Source organism: Macaca thibetana, chromosome 7 (assembly GCF_024542745.1).
Source record: "Macaca thibetana thibetana isolate TM-01 chromosome 7, ASM2454274v1, whole genome shotgun sequence".
Taxonomy (NCBI): Eukaryota; Metazoa; Chordata; class Mammalia; order Primates; family Cercopithecidae; genus Macaca; species Macaca thibetana.
Window position 1 is genome coordinate 151,336,178 of NC_065584.1, and position 16,467 is coordinate 151,352,644.

The window sequence follows — 16,467 nt, forward strand, 5'->3', positions numbered from 1 at the left end:
GGCCCACTATTTTATTTTAATTCTTGTTAATGAGAAGGAATTGGAGAGGTGGTTGCAGGCTGAGTACTGGGAAGTAGGTTCAAAGACAGCTGCCAAAACAGTGCCTTGGTGGTTGTTAACTCTTCTCTGGGCTTCCTCACCAATCTAACTGCCAGCCTCAATCCCTGCCCCCCCGCCACTGAAACAAAGAAGCACTAAGCTTTATCCTGGGTGGGCAGAAGGTGGCACTGCCTTTCAGGTAGCAATTACAGAGATGGCCACATGCACAGAGAGTGAAGGGAGGCAAACTCACTCCTGCTGTGGGCAGAAACTAGAAGGGTTGTTACAACTTAGGCGGGTTCACTCGGGAGATGCGGAGGTGAGCACATGACGCTTATGAAGGAAGAAGGACAACACTCAGCCCCTCCTGCCCTCTAACATGCCAACTGGAGATGCCATCCATTTGGAGATGACAGCAATAGGTCTCAGTTTTCTTGTTATTTATTTGTTGTTGTTGTTGTTATTGTTTTTACCATGGGCCCTGGCTGCTCTAAGGGAATATATGGGAGTTTTGGCCTGCTTGGGGAGATTTCTCTGAGACAAACAAACTCCTAGAGGAAACCAGAAATGAAGAATTGGTGGGCATTAGGGTTTTTGTTTGTTTGTTTTGTTTGTTTTTTTTTTTTTTTTTTTTTTTTTTTGAGACAGTCTCGCTCTGTCACCCAGGCTGGAGTGCAGTGGCGCAATCTCAGCTCACTGCAACCTCTGCCTTGAGGGTTCTAGCTATTCCTCAGCCTCCCAAGTGGCTGGAATTACAGGCATACGCCACCACGCCAAGCTAATTTCTGTATTTTTAGTAAAGATGGGGTTTCACCATGTTGGCCAGGCTGGTCTCAAACTCCTGACCTCAGGTGATCCGCTAGCCTCAGCCTCCCAAAGTGCTAGGATTACAGGTATGAGCCACCATGCCTGGCTGGTATTAGGGCTCTTAATCCTTCATGTTGGGTTTGCAATACCAATGGTGACCCATTAGAGAATGAGAAATTGAGCCAAAGAAATCTAGATAAATTTTTGCTATCAACCCACCACCCTGGAAAACTCTCCTAGTCCTTATGTTGAAACCACATAAGAAGTTGAAACATCTTACATTTGGGGCAGCACATGCCCTGGATTCAGGTGATCTCCTGTAACAAGTTGCTGCACTGTCTGCAGGTCAGGCCCAACTTAGTCTATGGGCATAAATCCCGTGGCCCCAGCCAGAAAGTAATGTGGCTACAGCCGCTGAGTCAAGGTATCACTAAAACTAAGCTAGAGGTGTCAACAACGATGACTGTAAGAGAGTTTGGATATTTGTCCCTGCCCAAATCTCATGTTGAATTGTAATCTCTAGTCCTGGAGATGCGGCCTGGTGGGAGGTATTTGGATCGTGGTGGTGGATCCCTCATGGCTTGGTGCTGTCTTTGTGAGAGTGGTGAGACCTGGTTGTTTAAAAGTGTGTGGCACCTCTCCCTTACTCTTTCCTCCTGCTTTCACCATACGACGGGTTTGCTCTCACTTTGCCTTCTGCCATGAGTGAAAGCTTCCTGAGGCCTCCCCAGAGGCAGGTGCGGGCCCCATGTTTTCCTGTCCAGCCTGCAGAACCATGAGCCAATTAAACATCTTTTCTCATAAATTACCTGGTCTTAGACGTTCAGGTATTTCTTTAAAGCAATGCAAGAATGTCCTAATATACTAACATTAGAATGTCCCAATATAGGGCTTTAAGTGGACTGCTTAGCTGGGCCATAAGCAACCACCATGCTGGTTGAAGCCAAAAGTGAATGCACCTTGCTTACTGGCACCGAAGCACTCTCTCCCTTCACAGCTCTGATTGCTCTCTCCTCTGCTACCACAACCTCAAGTGATCTAAGGAGTAAGATGATTGGGGTGGGGCTGGGCGTGGTGGCTCACACCTGTAATCCCAGCACTTTGAGAAGCTGAGATGGGTGGATCACGAGGTCAAGAGATCAAGACCATCCTGGCCAACATGGTGAAACCCTGTCTCTGCTAAAAATACAAAAATTAACTGGGTGTGGTGGCGCGTGCCTGTAGTCCCAGCTACTCAGGAGGCTGAGGCAGGAAAATTGCTTGAACCTGGGAGGCAGAGGTTGCAGTAAGCTGAGATCGAGCCACTGCACTCCAGCCTGGCGACAGAGTGAGACTCCACCTAAAAAAAAAAAAAAAAAAAGATTGGGATGGGGCTAAAGTCTTCTTGTTCCCAAGGGGGCTAAAGTTGCTCTCATTCAAGCACGCTGAGGAGCTTTAGAGAGGAGAAGAACTCAAATCTTTATGGGTTTGTGGGAGACAGGCAGCCAAATCAACATCCTACCCATGGTGGGAGGGGAGCCTGGATTCAGCTAATGTACTTGAGTAGGTTCACTGAGGGGAAGGGAAACTAACATGATACTTTGGGCCACGTCAATATACTGCTATTGTGGCTTCTACATCTAAATGGCTGGCAGGAATTGGCGATTCGATGCCTGTGCTTCCCTGTCCCATAAGGGTCATTGAGATTCTCTCAATGGGGAAAGTTCATACACAGAGAAATGCTGATACCTTTGGGGCCCCACAATCCTGACGACCCCTTTGAGCTATAAGAGCAAAATGTGACAGGTGATTTTGCTGATCGAAGCTTCTGGCTAAAAGGAGAAGCTTTATATGATTTATACTCCTTTATAAATTGTCTGTTAGCTTGCTACTGGGCTTAGTGAAATTGAACACCTAACCAAACAGGGTCCTTGTGACTGCATGGTCTGATATTCCCATTTGGGGTGGGTCAACTCAGATTCAGTGACTAACAAGGTGGGAAAGGCCAAGTTCTATTCATCCAATGGGAATGGTAGACTCAACAACAGAGTTCACCTGGCCCCAACAGCATCTCAGTTTTACATCCCTGTGGGGAAACTTGATCCCACCCTATACCACCTGAAGCAAAGCTGCTGGCTCAGTGTGGACCTTGATCCACAGAGGTTCCCCCAAATGACTTGACCTGGTTCACTGATGGTTCAACTGAGCCAAAACCCAACGGTGTCCACCAGGCTGCTATGGCTGTCCAACCTCAGTGTCAGCTCTGTGGAACCAGAAATGAGCAGAAATTCATGCTGTTTTCACAGCTCAGGCCAACTCCCTTTGATGAAGCTTGTGATATTTTTACTGACTCTTGGATGTAGCCCATGGCTTGGTTGTTTGATCTGCCACTTGGAAAACTACAGACTGGCAGATTAAAGACATCCCTCTTTGGGGTCACCAACTGGAAACATTTGAGGCTGCTGATCTGGGTCACTCTTGTAAGATGCCCATCATAAGGGCCTGTTCTCTGATGAGACTGACTGGCAAACTGGCTCTGCTCAGACTGCCCCCATTGCTGCCTAGACCTGTCATCCTACCAGACCTGTCAATACCTCTACCTCATAGAGATATACTAAGTAAAGGACTCCATGCTTCTACCGTTGCCTGCCAGACTCGTGACTCCTGCCAAAAGCTGACCTGGATGTCTTTCAGTGGGCATGGCCTCTGTCTGCTTATAGCAGATTGACTACCTTGAACCTTGGACCTCATCTGGTAGCTATTGTTGGCTGCCTCACTTCTCTTGACACGTTTTCAGGTTCTGGCATTGCTGTTGCAGTCTCACCGGCCAATTCCAGCTACAACATTGTGGTCCTTGAAACTTATCTGTCTTGTCTTCAGCTTTCTGGACAATTTATAGCTTGATAAGAGTGCATTTGGGCTGGGCATGGTGGCTCACGCCTGTAATCCCAGCATTTTGGGAGGCTGAGGCAGGCGGATTGCCTAAGGTCAGGAGTTCAAGACCAGCCTGACCAACATGGTGAAACCCCGTCACTACTAAAAATACAAAAATTAGCTGAGTGTGGTGGCAGGTGCCTGTAATCCCAGCTACTCGGGAGCCTGAGGCAGGAGAATCGCTTGAACCCAGAAAGCAGAGGCTGCAGTGAGCCGAGATTGTGCCATTGTACTCTAGCCTGGGCCACAAGAGTGAAACTCCATCTCAAAAAAAAAAAAAAAAAGAGAGTACGTTTGATTGCAGAAAGCACCCAATAATGGGCTGACCATCAAGGTATTTGATGACCTTCCGTGCTTCCTGCCATCCACCGGCATCCAATACTGCTGAGTGTTGGAACAACCTCCTCAAAACTTGGGTAGAGGTTTCCAACTCTGTCTCACCATCTCCTAGTCTACACACCTGAATAAGGCAGTTTGGTAGTTTGGTCATCGATTCTGGCTGTCCAGAAAGAGATCATTTACTCTTGGCCACTTTCTGGGTAATGACCAGGATGAAAGAGGTGGGGGGTTTATAAAGACCAATTCTGAGACTGGGCATGGTGGCTCATGCCTGCAATACCAGCATTTTGGGAGGCCAAGGCGGGTGGATCACTTGAGCACAGAAGTTCGAGATCAGCCTGGGCAACACAGCAAAACTCCATCTCTACAAAAATACAAAAATTAGCCGGGCGTGATGGTACTTGTCTATGTTTCCAGCTACTCGGGAGAGCCTGGGAGGTTGAGGCTGCTGTGAGCTAAGATTGCACCACTGCATTCCAGCCTGGCACCAAGGTGAGAACCTTGGCTCAAAAAAAAAAAAAATCAATTTTGAAAATTTGAGATTCTGCTCTAACAATTCCTGGGCCTTGTACTTCTTACTTCTCCTGAATGGCCAGCCTAGTCGATACAACCTACAGTTGATAGTTCGGCCAAGAGGTTCACTGCAGCCTTGACTTCCCAGGCTCAAGCGATCCTCCTGCCTCCTCCCTCCCGAGTAGCTGGGGCCACACACACATACCACTACACCCGGCTGATTTTTGTATTTTTGTAGAGATGGGGTTTTGCCATGTTGCCCATGCTGGTCTCTTGGGGATTCAAACTGAATTCTGTTTAAATTTTATAAAAATATCCTGTTGCTCTTGTACCTGACCCTTCTGGAAGAAAAGTCTGGATACATGTAAGGCACAATCGGAAAAAAGGTGAAGTTACAGCTACTGCAATGGAACACACTGCTTTTGGGTTAGTGGAAGAAAAGCAACACCCCAGCACCTGGGAAAGGGTGGACACTTTAGATTTCAGGAGGCTTTCTCACAATGGAAGATGCCCTGGTGCCGCTCTCCCAAACTGTTGCAAGTGCCTTAAATTTAATAACTGCTGGGTTGATCATCCTGCACCAGACGGCTCTAACCATTATCTGGTTGCCATTTCCCTTAACTTTACTGAAAAACTAAGAAGTTAAAGGAAATAGCATGAGATAGCCCAGCTCCTGCACCTCCCATGCAAAACACCTGTCAGCACTTACGGATGTCTGCCCTGCCCCACACGCATTGTTCCACGGACACCTTGGAAGGCGGCGGGGCATGCATCATTTCATGGAATGATGAATGGTACCTGACTGGTGGTGTAGACAAACAGGACAGATTGGACTGACTGCCCTTAGGCAGTCTCTTCAAAGACACATAATTTGTTACACAGGTAAGAGATAACTCTTGCACCATCAGGCCTCTTGTTTTACGCTCACAGTAATGCTTCAGTTTCTGTGGGATAGTGCCTGCTTTGCAGGGGAGAAGCAAAAGATCAGAGAAGTCAAGCGATTGCTTAAGGTCACACAGCCAAGTGTTGGCACTGGGTTGTGACCAGGTCTGCCTGACTTCAGTTCCAATACTCCCTAAATTCGGCGTCAGTAGTTTTTTCCCTTATCCAAAGTGCTGGCATTCTTTCACGTGCCCTACAGACCCTGGCCTGTAGCATTTCATGTCTCTTGGTTCCGGATACCACCAGATCTAAGACTGGAGAGGCTTAGAAGGCTGGGGGTGGGGCGGGGCATGGAGCAGCCAATGAGCTCCCTAATGCCCCCTACTCATAGGGGAATCTCCATTGCCTCATCTGTGAAATGGGTCTAAGACATGCTTAGGTCTTGTGGTGAGGAAAAAATGAGCTCAGAAGCAGGAAAGTGCTTTGGAAAATGGGAAGTACTGATGTGGACAGTGATGTGGTCTGAGACATGGCCCAGGAGAGAATGAAAGGCTTGCCAGAGGGCCTGGGATGGACAGAGCAGAGTGGAAAGGGCTAATCAGAGTCTGGGCCAGGGTTTTCTCATGAGCTGCCTTCTTGTGCCTGAGATCCCAGATATGGCTTTGAGGTAAGCAGTGCATCTTTTAGACTCTCCTTTTTCTTTTTTTTTTTTTTAGATGAAGTTTCGCTCTTGTTGCCCACGCTGGAGTGCAGTGGTGCGACCTTGGCTCACTGCAACCTCTGCCTCCCGGGTTCAAGCGATTCTCATGCTTCAGCCTCCCGAGTAGCTGGATTACAGGTGGCGTCACCACGTCCAGCTAATTTTTTTTGTAATTTTAGTAGAGACAGGGTTTCGCCGTGTTGACCAAGCTAGTCTCAAACTCCTGACCTCGGGTGATCCACCCACCTCGGCCTCCCAAAGTACTGGGATCACAGGCGTGAGCCACCGCACCTGGCCTAGACTCTCCTTTTAAAGCACTCCTCCTCTTTAGAGCAGTGGTATTGTATTTTACATATAACATAATGGAAGCCCATGCACATGGAATCTTACATACATTCTCTAATGGGATACTTACCACTGGGTACTCACACTAACCCCTTCGTCCTGTTGTGCAGATATAGAAAAATGAGGATGGCGGGATCTCAGTAATTTAAGTTCTCACGAGAAATAAGAGACAGAGTCAGGGTTTGGACTGAGATCTTTTTTGCTATAGAGACTAGTTGTTTTGGGGCTCCTCACCTTTTCTAGCCCCCTAACTCTCACGCCCAGAGAAGCCAAACGCACTGAGGCTGGGGCCTCGGGAGAGCAGACCCAGAATCCTCCCCCATGGTAGGATCCCAAAGTGACTAAATGCCAGGTGTCCACATGTTCACCTTCTTCCAGGCTGGAAGAGGCAGCCCCAGACCACCATGGCTCTGAGTACATGATCATCTCTCTCTGTGACATCACCATAGCTGTTTCGTCCTGGGTCCCTCTGCTTACCCCAGGAGTGACTTTTGTTCCTCTTTCTAGGATGCAGCCAATTTTAGAAAGATGGATCTTCCTAAAATTCAGCCTTGGCCGAGTCAATGCTCTTGCAAAGCCTTCCATGGCTGCCCATCGAAGCCTGAGCTCTTCCCAGTGAATGGAAGGTCCTTCCTAGTCTGCAGCTTCTCACCCTCCCTAGGCTGAGCTGTCGTGCCTTCCCGGTTTGTGACCCCAAGCCTTTGCTTCTGTTCTTCCTAGAAGGCCCTTCACCCACTCCACTGCTGAACTGCAGCAAGGAAATTCTTTTCTGTTCATTCAAAATGGTGATTCTTGTGAACATTGAATGTTTTTATTAGGAGATACATGCACGTGGGCCAAATGGCATATAGTGACAATTGTCTCCTCCCACCCAGGCCCAGCCACTGTGATCCCCTGGAGCTACCTGTTGGTTGTGTGTTTTGGAGTCTTTTGCTATTTTGGCTTCTCAATGCTCCTGCTTACCTGTCCCTTCCTCAGGGATGCATCCCCTAACGGCTCTCCCCTCACCCAGCACAGGTAGACCCTGAGTCCTCTCCGAGGGCTTGCACAGCCCCCAGACACCCGTCCTTGTTCCAGCCTTTGGCACATGCTATTGTGACTGTCTGTTTACAGAACTACTGTCTCGCTAGCCTGGGAGCTGCCTGAGAGTGGCAACTGTGTTGTGTTGGGGTCTGTGTCCCCAGGAGGAGGCGAGGGCCGTGGCACATGGTGGGCAAATGTAGGTGACGCTGGAGGTCTGAGGGGTCTTCAGATGGTGATGGCACAGTGCCTGGAGCGGCTGCATTGCACAGAACTCCCCTGGAAAGGGAGATTTGCTTAAGAAGTGGAGCAGGGGAAACCGAGGAGATGGTGGAGGGAGGTGGGGCGGGGAGCAAATAGCTCCATGTTCACCTCACACTACAGAGCAGAATAAATTCCAGATGGATGAGACTGCAAAATGTGAAAACAATGAAATCATAAAATAACTAACATAAAATGTTCGTGATTTTGATCTCTGGATGGGAAGGGCTTCTCTAAGCACAGCAGTAATGGAAGGAATTATAAAGGAAAAGATGCGTATATTTGAATATTTAAAATTGGAAACTTCTGTACATCAAAACACACCATAAATAGAATTAAAATAAAAAGAAATATGTAAAGAGCACTTACAAATCAAAAAGAAAAAGAGTCTAAAACCCAGAATGAGAAAAAATGGGCAATGGATGTATAAAGGAAATCAAAAGGGAAAATTTCAGTGGCTAAGTATATGGAAAAATGCTTAATCTTAGTAGAAAACAAAAGATTCCATTACAAGAGGGAGATGTTGTTTTTCACTGATCACTTTGGTCAAAGTATTTTTTTTTTTAAGTCATGCTCAGTGGGGCTGAGATAAAATGAGATGGGCGAAAAGCATGTTCTCTTTCCATGCGGATGAGGCTATAATGGCAGCTGCTTTCAGGAAATCAGTTTCTCAATCTGGATCAAAAGCCTTAAAAATGTTTGTACCCTTTGTTCCAGCAATGCTGCCTCTGGGGATCTTTCCTGAGAAATATTCATTTTTCTATAACGGAAAAAATTCTGAAGCAGTCTAAATGTCCCATAATAGGAAATTACAGAAATGATGGCACATCTATGTGTCAAAATATTATACAGCTTTTTAAAATTATGCTTAATTGTTAATGGCACTTGCATTTGGGGAATGGCGGGGGGAGATGGAGATACAACTGGATTTTTTCTTTCTACTTTCTGTTTTTCTGGACTAGTTACCTTACCATACACATGTATTATTGTTATAAAGAAAAGCATCATGTTTTAGAGTACTTTTTATTGTATAGAAAAATTATCATTAGATGATGCTGAATGAGAAAAAAAAGCAGGTGATAAACATACATATGTGTAATGTGATACTTCATTTATACATATATACATAGATAATGTAGTAAGCACTGAATTCAGCCCCTAGCAGAATAAAATGGTGTATATATGCATGCAAATTTATAATAATATTAATGATATGAATGCATGCATATATGAAGTTAGGAATCATTTTTGCAATCTTTTTCTTTTATAGTTTCCCACATTTTAAAAATTTTCTACACAGATCATATATCATTTTCATTCTATTAAACTTCATTATCAATTATAATTATAAAATGTTTCTCCACAATAAATGTTGAACAAAAAGGATTTGCCACTAAATCTCAATTAAACATCTCTGGCTGCCAGTGCTCTGCTTAGTTGAAGTTTGACTCTATTAAAAGACAATAAATAAATCCTCAGGCCAGGCGAGGTGACTCATGCCTGCAATCCCAGCACTTTGGGAGGCCGAGGCAGGCAGATCACGAGGTCAGGAGATCTAGACCATCCTGGTTAACGCGGTGAAGCCCCATCTCTACTAAAAATACAAAAAATTAGTCGGGCATGGTGGCACGTGCCTGTAGTCCCAGCTACTTGGGAGACTGAGGCAGGAGAATCACTTGAACCTAGAAGGCAGAGGTCACAGTGAGCCGAGACCGCATCACTGCACTCCAGCCTGGGCGACAGAGCGAGACTCCGTCTAACAGATAAATAAATAAATAAATCCTCACATTTGTATCATTTAATAGTGGACTTCCACACGTGACTGCCTCCCTTGATCCCTGCAGCACCCCTGTGAGGTACTGAGATGAAGGGAGATCACACAACATAGGGAAGTAGCAGACACACTCACACACACACGCACACAAATGTGCTGTGACCTTGGGTGAATCACGGTCTTCAAGGGCTCCAATATCACACAAGCCCAATGGTGCAACTTTTGATGAACAAGCCGTTACACAGCTTTCTAACTGGGCCTCTTGGCCTCCCTGTGGTCCAGTGGGCACTGGTGGGATTTGGCAAGGCAGCAGGGGAGGAGAGGAGCACCCCAGGGTCCTTGTGAGGGGATGGGGGCATCTCATCTCTCGTTTGGCTTTCAGAGAAGGCTTCCTGTTGCTGTCCCTGACTAAGTTCTCCCCCTCTTGTTGCCCCACAAACCCGCCCTTCTCAGCCCAACAGTGGGTTTGGCAGTGCGGTGGCATTTCCTTGGAAGAACAAAAGAGAAGACTGTGTCCTGCAAATGCTTCCAGGGTAACTGCCTTCCGTTCCTTCAGTCATTGAATTCATGTGTGATTTCTTTCTGGGGCAGACAGGACACAGAGCGTTCTCTCAGCCTCAGGGCAGAAACTCCAGCTCACAGACACACTGAAAATTCTCGCGAAAGGAGCCGACAGGACCAAGATTAAGGGGGAAGCATCACACTAGACATGTTGGTCATATACACTGGAGGCCAGCCCACTGAAAAGCATTTAGGAAGCAATAATAATAATGATGAAATAGCAATTATTGTTTATTGAACACCTTTTATGTGCCATCCATTATCTCATTTAATTGTCCCATCATCCCTGTGATGGGCAATGTTATACCCATTTTACAGATGATGAAACTGAGACTTAGAAAGGTAAGATGAGAACCTGTTCCAATACCATGTTAGTAAATGGCAGAGTTGAAATTCAAATCCCAGTTATTCTCCCTCCCTTATTAATGTTCAGAACTTACCTAGCATATGGTATTCTCAATGGGGGTTATTAGAAATAGATGGATTTCATGAGTACCTGTGAGTACCCACTAAATGCCAGGCCCTGGCTATGGTGCTTTCAAGTGGCATCTCATTTAACCTTTAGAATAGCCCTTGTGAGATGCATACAGTTCTCATTTTATGAATCAGAAAACTGAGGCTCAGAAGTTTGTCCAAGGTTACATTGGGCCAAATAAAGGCCTTTTTTAAGAAAAGCACCCAATGGGAAGAATGAATGAGGAATAACCTGGATGTAGGGATCAGAGTCCCAGAACCCAGAAGGACGGGAGGATGGGGTAGATACTGTCTCCGCTCACAAGAGGCAGCAGGGGGTTGAGGGGGAACTGTGATTTTTGGACAAGCCACCGCCCTGGCCTCAATTTCCTCAGCTGAAAAATGGGGCCACCAATACCTACCATACTGGGTTGTCATGAGGATTAAATGAGATGATGTACACGACGTGCTTAGAGCAATACCTGCTTTCCCTTCCCCTGCTGCTCTCTGTCAGTTGCTCAGCACTGTTGGGGGTGGGTCCTGTAAAACCAGCCTGGCATCCCACCCTACCCCCATCCTGATCTAGCACCAGTGTGTACTAAGAATTTATGGAATGAGGACCAGCTGAGCTTGTACAACTCACTTATCCTCTCTGGGCCTCAGTCTGGACCACCAGGGTGGTGGGGGGCAGGGGGATGCTGGATGAGACCATCTCTGGGAGCCTCACTAGACCCAGCTAAGCCCCATTCCTGTCTTTTTCCCACCCCCGGCTTCTATTACCTTCGCTCTGAGTCTGAGCACAGGCAACACACACAGGCTCTGGGGGCTGAAGCAGCTGCCTATTGTCCCAGGAACTGTCCCTGAAGCCTTCTTCAAAGGGATCCCCTCAACATACTCCAAGTGACAGATTCAGCCTTCTTTCTCCCACAGCCCCTAGCAGAGGCCCTCCTGTTCCAGCAGTGGACAGGAAAGTGACTCAGCCCCCACGGCCCCCTCCTCAGACTCACGCACCCACAGCCTTTGCTTTGGAAAAAGGGTGGTTTTCATTTCTTTCCTTTTTTTTCCTCTTCAAGCACTCTTACTTGTTCTGTCCCTGAGCTGTCTCTCCCATGAGCCTCCGTGGTCTGGGCCAGAGGTCTATGGCCAGCCCTTCTCCGTCCTCTCCTGGTGGAGGGTCCCAACAACGGAGCGGGCTGTGTGGCCCTACTGTGAATAGAGGAAGAGGTGGGCCTCTGGAGGCCCCCACTGGCCCCCTATTATATTGGCTTCTATTAAATTGAAACACATAGCACATCTATTACACAATAAACCACAGCTATTTCATGGATCAAATTAAGTTTTATTTGGGCAAATTACAACCTTTCCTACAGTTGTGCCTTTGTGAGGCCATTCCTTTTTAATAAAAGCAAGCATTTCTGGGGCTGGCCCTCCTGGACCAAAGCACCATGGTGGGTTGGGGACTCAGGCCGGGGCTGGCAATAGGGTGGGAGCATGTGTGCGTGTGTGAGAGAGATGGGAATTCTCGGGGCCCCTCTTGGGAATAGATTTGGCCTCCTCCTCCCCCTGCCTCCCCATCCTGAGGTTGCCATGGGAATCTGCAGAGAACTTCTCATTAAACAAGAAAAAAGCAGCAGCAGCAGCAGGAAGGCATTTCCCGGAATCTGGGAGGAAGTATGAGTCACCGGCCTGCTAAGTGAGCCCTGCGTGGCCACTGCGGCCCCAGCCCAGGAGGCCTGGAGTGCAGGGCCAGCCATCAGAGCTGCACCAGGCCAGCCCGCATAGACACGCCCGCTGCCCAGGCTGACGCAGGCTCCAGGAATGCAAACAAAGCTGGGTGGAGGGGCCTTCCGAGGGCCAGGGCACTGGGCCAGGAAGGAGGCAGCAGGCCTGCAGGAGAGGCCTGCGGAGGGGCCTCGGGCCTCAGACAAGCCCCTCTCTGGTGTCCTTGGAGCCCAGGATACCTGGCTGGTAAGGCTTCTAACTCTGGGTGTGACCTGGCCTAGCACTGCCAGCTCTGGCCTTCAGGCTCCTTGTAGGGCAGGGACAGGGGTTGCTCCTAGATCAGAGGTTCTCAAAGTTGGTCCCTGGACCAGCAGCATCAGCAGCACCTGGGAACTTGAGAGAAGTGCAGATCCTTGGCTCCCCGCTACAGACCTACTACATCGGAAACCTTGGGGTGCAGCCCAGCGATCTGTGATTAACAAGTCCTCCAGGCAATTCTGATGCATGCTGAAGTTTGAGGACCACTGCATGCAATAATCTGGGGGCCAATATCAAACCCACATCTGCTAAAAAGTCATTCAACAAAGTGAGATCTAAGGTTTAAGTAGCGCTCACTGTGTGCCAGGTACTGAGCTCACTGCTTTGTGTATACTAACTCATTTAATCCTCAAGCCAACCCATTGAGGTCAGGTTCTGTGATAACTTCTCCATTTTACAGGTGATATAAATGCTGCTTTTTCACCAGAAGCCACAGTTCTGGGATCTCAGAAGTGATGGATGATGCTAGGCCCAACTCATAGATTGGCCCATGCCGGCTAACTAGTACGGTAGCTGGCTGGCCATTCCCTGGGTAACTTGTCTTAAAATGCCCTTCAGAAGCTGTCCTGCCACCTAAGAGGTGGAGCAGTGGGGAGAACCCTCACTCCAGAACTGGAGAATCAGGCAAGTGGAGTGAAAGAAGCAAGAAGAGGCCTGAAGGAAGTGAGGCCTGAGAGAGATTCAGGGTCACATGGAGAACCGCTTCTCCAAATGTGGTCCCTGGCGCAGCAGCATCAACAATGCCTGGGAGCCTATTAGAAATGCAGAATCGTGGACCCTACTCAAGACTTGCTGAATCTGAATCTACATGTTAATAAGATCCCCAGGGATTTGTGAGCACATTCAAGTTCAAGAAGTCCTGGGTGAGGCACACGGGCAGATCCCCGACCCCTTCCCACTACAGGATCACGGGGATCTGGGATCTGCGCCATGCTCAGCCCAGCTCCATGGGGGCTCTGGCTCCCTCATTGGCACAAGCATCCCCTCGGTTAACCCCGGAACTTGAGGTCACTGGAGGAAGCCTCCAGTTCTTAAAACCCCACAGCCAAACTAGTACAGTGAGTGGGAGGCTCTCACCCTTCTGAGTCGCCACTTCCAAAGGTAGAGGATCTTCACTTCCTTTATTTCTTTTCCTAGAATGTGGGCTCTGGGTTCTAACCCAGGCTCTGCCACTTACTGACTGTGATCCTGGAAGTTGCTAAACTTCTCTGCACCTTGGTTTTCCTTTTCTGTAATATGGAGGTAACACGTTTTCTTTTCTTTTTCTTTTTTTTTTTTTTTTTCAGATTTGTATTTCCCTTTTATTGTATATATTACCAACAAAATCCTGACCTGGGAATCAAAAATTTAATATAACCTCAGTTGAACACCATTAAATAAGCTAAATCACAGAGTAATACTGGAATGTTATCCAAATTAATAAAGTAGGCAAATGGCCAATTATTACATTCCCTATTTCAAAAAAGAGGCATTAAGCATTCATGTCATAAGTTTATTAACAAACATATCTAGTATGCCATATGAGTTAGAGTTTGATCCATTTCCAGAGGCTGTATCTCTTAAAATGCTCTTCATATCTGTTAAATGGATGAACTGAAACATCCTTATGATTTAAGCAGTTGGTGTCTTACTATAAGGAAGGGTGAAGCAAATGCAGATGCAAAGTACGAACACATCTTAACTAGTAACGCCCACTTGTTTTCCACTGAAAATGGCGAATTCTTCCCAGGGCCCTCCTCATAATGGCTCCTACGGACCACAGAGGTTGTGAACCTCCAGATGCTCTGACCCAACATAGTGCTGCTGGAAGCTCTGCAAAAGGCGCAGAGACCGAGGACGGATGAAATGGTGGCATCTCACCAAGACCTTGTTTTCATGACCTTGTTCCCGTGCTCCGAGGTAACACATTTTCTAGATCATACCTTTTCTTGGTGCATATATCTAAGCAAATATATACATCATGCTTAGAAGAGTGGTTGGCACATAACGCCATTAACATTCATCACTTGCTGTCAGTCTTCTGTCTTTCCCTCCTCTGGGTGACCCTTGGGCTGGGGTGGGATGAAAGGAAGGTCGTGCTGACCTGTGAGGAGTCAGAGAAAGCAGTGCAAAGGCAGGGATACTGGACTGGAGGTGACTCCTGTAGCGGGAAGAAGGAAATGTGTTTGTATGACACTGGGGTATGCCAGGCTCAGTGCCAGGCACTTTCTTCCCTTCCACAGTTATACCAGGATAGTGCTGTTATTTTATAATCTTACAGATGGGGACTGAGGCCCCAGAAGGGCAGTGACCAGGCCAAGGTATTGCAGTTAGTGAGGGGTGGAGCTAGTGCTTGGTGGGTCTGCCTGGCCAGCTTAACCTCAGCCACCCTCATGTGCCCCATGCTTCCTCCTCCCCTGCAACCCAACTCAAGCCCTAGAGGGGGATCCAGGAGGCCAGGGCTGGCAGAGGAACAGGGAGTCTGAGAGGTCTTGGGCATGAAGCTTGTGGCTCCTTCCCTAGGGCCTTGGTTTCCCCTGGTTGGGCCTCCTTTTCGCAGGGCAGCGGGACAGGTCTACTGAATGGACCTATCATGGGTTTGGCTCCTCCTGGCTTTGCTTCCCCTGCACTTTCTGTCCCTCTGTCCCATGACTGGGAGGCATGACTGGGAGGCAGGCCTTTGGCAGATATGTTAAAACACCAGCAGGGGGTACTTCTGGTTTCAGCTCTGATGTATCAAGAGCCTGGAAGTTGTCACACCCATCCTCACACCGTGAAATAAGTTGAACAAACTGAAAGTCAACAATGTTTCTTAATTCTCATCAGAGAATTAAAGTCACAGGGCAAACTGCCACTCTGAAATCTGGGGAGATGAGTGAATACAGCCAAGATTAGCTTACTTGAAGCAGAAACCACTGGAGCCAGGAACTGTTGGGAACACTTGAATAGTAATTTTGATGAATTTCTGGAAATTAAGAATGAACTTGTTTGAAAATTAAAAACTTCTGGGGGCCTAGTTGTAGGTCTCCCTTCAATACTTAAGTGGGTTTTACCTCCAGGAACCCGACCAGACTGACACTGGGAAGATCAGAGAAAAAAAAAAAACAAACCCTGTTCCAGACAGAAAGAGTGGAAAAATCACCATTTGAAATACCCCTAGAGCTTTCTCAGTGACAAACGCCAACCCTCCCGAGAAACTACTTTATCAGAGCCTTGTCTGACTGGGGCAATTAGACAACTCAACCCCTTCCATCCTTCCTGTCTGTCTTAGTTAAGGAGAAGGGAAAAAATAATGGGGCCAAAAAATGCTTCTGAAGATCACAGCCCAGGGGCTCAGGCCAACTAAAAAACTAAGATTTAACAATAAGAGTATAGAATGCCTCCTCTCCCCAACATTTTATTTCCACCACCACAACAGGTCTTCAGTATAATAACAATGAATTACAACTGAAACAGCTATAAGACACAGACTCTTTAAGAAGAAGTTCTTAGGGAAACCCAAAGTTAACCATGGAGAAAAAAACAAACCAAGGAAATTAAAGGAAAGCAAAGCCTTTGGCACCTATAGCTATAGCAAAGCCTTTGGCACCTTTAGCTATAGCAAATCTTAAACACAGCTCAGCTCTAGTAAGATTAAAATAAAAACTCAGGCTAAACATGGTGGCTCATGCCTGTAATCCCAGCACTTTGGGAGGCCAAGGTAGGTGAATCACTTGAGGTCAGGGGTTCCAGACCAGCCTGGCCAACACAGCAAAACCTCATCTCTACTAAAAATACAAAAATTAGCCAGCCATAGTGGTGGGTGCCTGTAATCCCAGCTATTCAGGAGGCTGAGGCAGGA

The 16,467-nt window shown here is 47.3% G+C and overlaps 2 protein-coding genes and 1 long non-coding RNA gene across 4 annotated transcripts in view; 1 reads left to right on the plus strand and 2 right to left on the minus strand.

The window, feature by feature from the left end:
• Positions 1-16,467, minus strand: part of SNAPC5 (small nuclear RNA activating complex polypeptide 5) — a 717,963-nt gene that overhangs the window by 312,054 nt on the left and 389,442 nt on the right. The gene's annotated exons all lie outside the window — the stretch shown is intronic.
• LOC126958023 (uncharacterized) lies at positions 12,440-14,941 on the plus strand. The gene is made up of 3 exons (XR_007727039.1): positions 12,440-12,575; positions 13,048-13,889; positions 14,547-14,941. It is a non-coding gene; the product is annotated as an uncharacterized LOC126958023 (long non-coding RNA).
• LOC126958011 (cytochrome c oxidase subunit 7C, mitochondrial-like) lies at positions 14,126-14,693 on the minus strand. Its single transcript, XM_050796062.1, has one exon. The coding sequence runs from the start codon at positions 14,441-14,443 to the stop codon at positions 14,252-14,254; it is 192 nt and encodes a 63-aa protein (XP_050652019.1). The 5' UTR covers positions 14,444-14,693; the 3' UTR covers positions 14,126-14,251.